This window comes from Triturus cristatus, chromosome 7, assembly GCF_964204655.1.
Source record: "Triturus cristatus chromosome 7, aTriCri1.1, whole genome shotgun sequence".
In the NCBI taxonomy this organism is placed as follows: Eukaryota; Metazoa; Chordata; class Amphibia; order Caudata; family Salamandridae; genus Triturus; species Triturus cristatus.
The window spans coordinates 1,872,527,447-1,872,534,802 of record NC_140590.1 but is presented as its reverse complement, the minus strand read 5'-3'; the positions used below and the strand labels follow the sequence as shown (position 1 = coordinate 1,872,534,802).

Here is a 7,356-nt window from a genome sequence, read left to right as displayed (position 1 = left end):
TCAAATCTGCGCATAGGTAAAGGGGACGTTCTCCAAGTACGCGCGCGTGCGAGCTGTGCCTGTCGTGGACAGACCCGGTGGTGCACATGCGTGTGTAAGCCGTGTCCCCGCAGAGGTGGATAATTAGTGCGCATGCGTATGTACGTGGTGTCCCTGCAGAGGATGGACCGATAGTGCGCATGCGTGTGTAAGCCGTGTCCCCCGCAATGGATGGACCGTTAGTGCGCATGCGTATGTACGCGGTGTCCCTGCATTGGATGGACGCGGTAGTGCGCATGCGGCAGGGGGTGAACCCATCCCCTGTATCTCCTGCGCATGTGCAGTAGCCTGCAGCCGGATCCGCGGGTCTTGACGCCGCTCTCACCCAGGCACCAGTGTCGCAGGCCGGGTCTCTCAGGCGCGTCGCAGCCGGCTCCGCGGGAGTGCTGTTAACGAGGCCCTGTTCATCGGACCCGAGCTCTGCGCCTCACCATGAGACCCAGACCTGGCGCCCAGCAGGCTCCGGATGAGGTGAGTGCCGGGTGATCTCGCCACCTTCGTCCTCTCCCTGTGTTTATACAGCTGTTTATAGACCCCTCACGCTGTGCGCAGAGTCCGCGGGGGGGGGGGGGGGGGTCTTGGCACTTCTTTGGGCCCTAAGACCCCTCACGCTGTGTACAGGGACCTGAGGTGGCCCCTCGGTGCTTCGTTGGGCCCTAAGACCCCCTCACACTGTGCACCGGTTCCTGAGGTGGCCCATTAGTACTTTTACGGGCCCAAGGCCCATCACGTTGTGCACAGGGCCCTGAGATGGCCTCTTTGTGCTTCTCTGGGCCCTAAGACCCCTCGCGCTGTCCACAGGGTCCTGACGTAGCCCTTCTGTGCTTCTCTGGGCCCTAATACCCCCTCACACTGCCAAGGGTCCTGGGGTGGCCCCTTGGTGCTTATTTCGGCCCTAAGACCCCTCACGTTGTGCACAGGGCCCTGAGATGGTCTCTTTGTGCTTCTCTGGGCCCTAAGACCCCTTGGACTGTGCACAAGGTCCAGAGGAGGCCTCTCAGTGCTTCTTTGGACCCTAAGACCCCCTCACACTGTGCACAGGGTCTTGGGTTGCCCTCTTAGTGGTTCTTCGGGCCCTCTGCACAGCTGCCTTCTGTGCTTCAAATCAGAGCAAAGAAAGAATAAACTAGAACAGAAGCCAGGCTCATAGGAGCACGGCCTCCCTCCCTCTTCCTGACATTCCACCGTCCAGACCAAGGTGCATTCCCCAGATCCAAGTCAAGATGAAGATCCTGGAAGAAATACATATGGGGTTGAAACACAGCAACACATTGCGCTTCAGGAGAGAAAAAAACTTGACTTAAAAACTATCACATCATGGAATGAGGCAAACGTTGAAAATGTGTTACTGTCACAGTGCTCGTGCCACTCTCTGTTAAGATATCACAGGATCATTTGAATTCCAGCTGTACCGAGAACACATTGGATTCTTCCTTCTCCTACTTGTATCAAAGGCTTCTGCTGTTTTTGTTTCTAAAGATCATTCCATTTTGGAGAAATCAGAGTAGTGCATATGAGGAAATCAATCAGGTGACTTGTAAATCGCAACTACTCACCTGTATGGGCTCAAGGCGTTGGGGGAGAGGGGGCAGACTGCTGATCTGTCGCAAGCACTGCGTTTCAGTCGAACATCCAGGTCTTGAGGTCCCTCCTGCATTGGGGCAGTGAGAATGATTGCCTTAGGGAGAGTCAGGGTGTTCCAGGTCTTTGCTGTGAGGTAGGAGAAGGATCTTCCCCCGGCCGTGGTCTTGCAGAAACTTGGGTTTGCAGCCAGGGAGAGTTGGGCAGAGCGGAGGTCTCTAGTGGGTGTGTGGAATGCTGATGTATGCTGGTCCTGCATCATGTAGGGCTTTGTAGGCATGTGTGAGGAGCTTAAAGGTGATTTTTCAACAGTGTATGGAATAGTGTATGTAATCATAAATTATATGTTATGTTTACTGTGTTTGACTGGGTGTTCATATCACCTCAAGAGTATCCTGGCGCCAGACAAAGGTCCATCATTGCTGCTGCCTGGTGCACATTGTATAGGACGCTGGATCTGCGTCTGAGCACTGGGTTCTACCGAATCCTTCAAAATAAATGAATGAAGAATACATTATTGACATTAGATGCTTACCTTTCGGTATGTATGTATTGCATTAAAATTGCAAAAATCTAATTGTTTCAGGGCCTGCTGACGTTCTGCGATGTCGCTGCCTGTTTCTCTGAAGAGGAATGGACGCTCTTACAGAACTGGCAAAAGCAGTTGTACAAGAATGTGATGATGGAAATCCGCCAGGCCTTCAGTTCTCTGGGTGAGTTTACTGTACATGATAGATTTGTTTCATGTTGCGCAGAGTTTGAATTTCCATGTCCGGCCCCAGGGATGAGCCGTAGGACAGACCTCTCAGGTTTCCCTGATCTATGCGTGAATAGTCAATGCACTTTACATATTTTGTCTTGCGTTCTGCATCTTTTGGACCTATTTTTATAATGGGATAATCAGAACTGCATCTCCCAGAATGCAATGCAAATACTTAAACAGGTAAAGTTAATCATGCATATACCTGGGAAGCTTGAGTACTCTGAAAAAAAGCTTCAGGTATACCTGTTGCCTTTTAAATTCTACATTTTCTTTTCCTTAGAAAGCGAAGATTTAGAGTGAAAAACGGTAAATGTCAGGGCAGAAATCAAAAATCCAAAGTGTTTTCTGCTGCACAAGACCCAGTTTGTTTCACCTTGCTTTACTTGGAGCCCAGTTTCATTGACCACAAAGAGAATAGGCGGTACTGGCATGGTTTAAAGCCTGTGACTCATGCAGACCTGTCACGTCACCCACGTTGTGGAATAACCACTCGCAACTGAGTCTGCCACCCGCATATACAGTGAGTTGCACTGGCTGCACCTGTGCTGCACAATGTCTTTTGAGTCTGTAATGATTTAGACTCACTGATCTCAGTCCCCCTCCAGACCGCACCAGGCTGTGCCAGTTTGTGCGCTGATGGCTCCTTTTTTGGTGCTTTCCCTCCACACAAAGTAATCCTTTGATCCCTACAGGACTGCAGACATTGTGCGCACCATGCAGGGTCCAGAGAGAGAACAAAGACCCCAGAATACAGATTAGTTCTTCCCACAGATTTTCAGTGTGCACTACAAACCTACTTCGGCCCAGTGTAAGAAAGCTCTGTTCCCAGAGGAGTGAAGTGCTGTCAGATAACCTAGGGGGGCATGAGTAAGAAAGCTCTGTTCCTAGAGGAGTGAAGTGCTGCCAGATAACCTAGGGGGGCATGAGTAAGAAAGCTCTGTTCCTAGAGGAGTGAAGTGCTGCCAGATAACCGAGGGGGCCATGGGTAAAAAAGCTCTGTTCCTAGGTTAGTGAAGTGCTGCCAGATAACCTAGGGGCCCAATGTCCTTGTTAGGTAGGTCGCTCCCCCACCACACAGCTCTGCCCGTGTGTCCTAACCCTGCCCCGCTGCTGAAGAAGTTGAGGCCCTCCTCCACCTGCAGGCTGCCACCTGCACCTCATCCCTGGTGGCCAGTGGTAGGCCTTAGGTTTGTATCACTGTCGCTGTCTTTCCCTATACTGCCCTTACTGTCTTCTGGTGTCTGTGACCGCTGTTGTCTGTCTCCCCCCTTTGCCTGCCTTCTTTTCTGTGCCCGTTTTTCTTTTGTTCCCCTCGTTGCCCCTTCATTCTATGCCCTCGTTTGTCTTTTGCTCCCCCTGATTTGTGCCCGGTTGCCTTCGGTGCCCTCGCCGCTCCCGCCGCTGCGTCCCCGCACCCCTCACTGCCCATTTGCTGCCCCTGCCTCCCAGCTGCTCCTCCCTCCCACCTCCCCATATATCGCGGCCGCTGCACGGTGAGGAGAGCGACCCGTGACCTTGTTAGGTAGGTCGCTCCCCCACCACACAGCTCCGCTTGTGTATCCTGACCCTGCCCCGCTGCTGTAGAAGTTGAGGCCCTCCTCCACCCGCAGGCTGCCACCTGCCCCTCATCCATGGTGGCCAGTGGTAGGCCTTAGGTTTGTATCACTGTCGCTGTCTTTCCCTATACTGCCCTTACTGTCTTCTGGTGTCTGTGACCGCTGTTGTCTGTCTCCCCCCTTTGCCTGCATTCTTTTCTGCGCCCGTTTTTCTTTTGTTCCCCTCGTTGCCCCTTCATTCTGTGCCCCCTTTTGCCTTCTGTTCCCCCTCATTGCCCCCTGATTTGTGCCCGGTTGCCTTCGGTGCCCTCACTGCCCATTCGCTGCCCCTGCCTCCTGCCTCCCAGCTGCTCCTCCCTCCCACCTCCCCATATATGGCGGCCGTGCGCAGCGGGTGCACCTAAGGCAAGCCCGTCCACGCCTGGATCGCGCCAAGCACCAGAAACCCTGGCCCCCGCCACGACGACTGCCGCCGCTACGATGCCAGCACCCTCCACGCTCTCAGCTCCGGATGGACCCACACCTGCTTCAAAGCCGCCCCGAAACGCACACAGGGTCCCTTCACCTGCCGAAACTGCAGCTACACCAGCCTCAGAGCCGCCGACCCTCCCACCAAGAAAGGCCACAATCACCTCCGATGCATCCTACTGAACACCCGCTCCGCACGCAAACATGCCGTCGAGCTCTGGGACCTGCTTGACACTTCATCCCCGGACGTCGCCTTCCTGACAGAGACCTGGATGAACAACTCCTCCGCACCCGACATCGCCATTGCCATCCCAGACGGCTACAAGATAACCCGCAGAGACCGCACCAACGGTGTCAGAGGAGGAATCGCCATTGTCCACAAGAACAGCATCAGGGTCTCAACCAGCATCGACGACACTCTCAGCACCGCCGAACACATGCATTTCCAGATCCACATAGACCCCAACTCCACCCTCAGAGGCACCCTCGTCTACAGACACCCCGGACCCTGACCCCAGTTCAGCGACTCCATCGCTGACTTCATTAGCATGCACGCCCTGACCTCCCCAGACTATATCCTCCTCGGAGACCTGAACTTTCACGTTGAGCACAACAACAACAGCAACTCCACCACCCTGATCGATAACCTCGCCAGCCTCGGACTTAGGCAACTTGTCACAACGCCTACCCACTCCTCCAGCCACACGCTTGACCCCGTCTTCTCCTCAAGCTCCCACGTCTCCTTCAGGTACACCACCGAACTCCTCTGGACCGACCATCGCTGCATCAACTTCACCTACCAGAAACCCACCACTGCGCCAACACCGTCGCCCCGCTGAAGAAACCCTCCTACAGAGACACCAGCAAGAGGGCCAGCTGGTTCACCTCAGAACTCCTAGCCTCCAAGCAAGCCTGCCGGAAATTAGAGAAGAAATGGCACAGTGAGCGGACACCGGACAGCCACGCAGCCCACAAGGACGCCATCCGCCACCACCATCACCTCATCAGGACTGCCAAGAGGACCTCCTTCAAAGACCGCCTCAAAATCAACGCACACAATAGAAAGGAACTCTTCAACATCGCGAAGGAACTTTCCAACACCAACGACATTCCGCCGTCGCAAGCCCCGTGCGAGTCCCTCGCCACTTTTTTCCACCGCAAAATAGCAGACATTCACTACAGCTTCAACACCCAGACAGCCCCAACAGACATCAACACAACTGACGCTCCGCACACCATCGACCACGACCCCCTGCTGGCCTGGGCCAACGTGAGCATCGATGACACCATCAAGACCATGAGCACAATCCACTCCGGCTCCCCGTCAGACCCATTCCCACACCACATCTTCAACAAAGCCAGCAGCTCCATCGCACTCCATCTGCGCAACGTAATTAATCTCTCCCTCGTGACCACGACCTTCCCAGAGAGCTGGAAATGCGCCGAGATCAACACCCTACTCAAAAAACCCAAGGCGGACCCAAGAGACCTCAAGAACTTCCGGACCATCTCTGCTTCCGTTCCCGGCCAAGGTCATCGAGAAGATCGTCAACAGACAGCTAACCGATACCTCGAAGAAAACAGAATCCTGGACCCTTCCCAGTCAGGGTTCCGCAGCAACCACATCACCGAGACTGCCCTCATCGCCGCCACCGATGACATCCGGACCCTACTGGACAACGGTGAGACCGCGGCCCTCATCCTCCAGGACCTCTCTGCCGCCTTCGATACCGTCTGCCACCGCACACTACGCGCGCGCCTCCACGCCGTAGGGATCCGAGACAAGGCTCTGGAATGGACCACCTCCTTCCTCTCCGGCAGAACCCAGAGCCTCCCCACATTCTGATCCGAAGCCTCCGAGATCATCTGCGGCATACCCCAGGGATCTTCCCTCAGCCCGACACTGTTCAACATCTACATGGCCCAGCTCACACACGTCGCCCGACAGCACGTCCTCAACATAATCTCCTACGCCGACGACACTCAACTCATCCACTCCCTCACCAAGGACCCCATCACCGCCAAATCCACCCTCCACGAAGGAATGAAGGCCGTCGCCGACTGGATGAAGATCAGCTGACTGAAGTTGAACACGGCAAGACGGAGGTCCTTATCCTCGGCTCCAACCCTTCAGCCTGGGACGACTCCTGGTGGCCGACGGCACTGGGGGCAGCCCCGACACCCACCGACCATGCACGCAACCTGGGAATCATCCTCGACTCAACTCTCTCCATGACCAAGCAAGTCAACGCCGTCTCCTGCTTCAATACCCTCCACATGCTCCGCAAGATCTACAGGTGGATACCGACAGATACAAGAAGAACAGTCACCCAGGCCCTCGTCAGCAGCAGACTCGACTACGGAAACGCCCTCTACACGGGAGCCCCGACCAAGCTTATCAAACGACTGCAACGCATCCAAAACACATCTGCACGACTGATCCTCGACGTACCTCGCCACAGCCACATCACCCCCCCACCTGAGAAACCTGCACTGGCTCGCCGTCAACCAGAGGATATCCTTCAAGCTCCTCATCCACGCACACAAGGCACTCCACAAGACCGGCCCAGCCAACCTCAACAGACGACTATCCTTCTACATTCCCAACCGCCAGCTCTGCTCCGCCGACCTCGCACTCGCCACCGTCCCTCGCATCCGAAGAACAAGCACTGGCGGGAGATCCTTCTCCCACCTCGCCGCCAAGACCTGGAACGCCCTCCCTCTGAGCCTACGACAGACCCAAGACCTGCTGACCTTCAGGAGGCTACTCAAGACCTGGCTGTCTGACCACTAGCGGCCTCCCCCCCCCCCCCCCTCCCAAGTGCTGCCAGATAACCTGGGGGGCTAGGGGTAAGAAAGCTCTGTTCCTAGTGGAGTGAATTGCTGCCAGATAACCTGGAGGCCCAGTGTAAGAAAGCTCTGTTTCCAGAGGGGCAACGTGCTCCCAGA

The 7,356-nt window shown here is 55.3% G+C and overlaps 1 protein-coding gene across 2 annotated transcripts in view; it reads left to right on the top strand.

Annotated features, from left to right (window-relative positions):
- Positions 1–311: 311 nt before the first annotated feature.
- LOC146813557 (uncharacterized) overlaps positions 312–7,356 on the top strand; it is a 98,357-nt gene continuing 91,312 nt past the window's right edge. The window contains exons 1-2 of one of the 2 annotated variants that reach the window (XM_085620336.1): positions 312–510; positions 2,207–2,333. In XM_085620336.1, coding sequence (XP_085476462.1) covers positions 472–510; positions 2,207–2,333 — 166 coding nt within the window. In that variant the 5' untranslated portion in view covers positions 312–471. The remainder of the gene's footprint in view (positions 511–2,206; positions 2,334–7,356) is intronic. The other variant, XM_085620337.1, reaches the window with a different exon arrangement.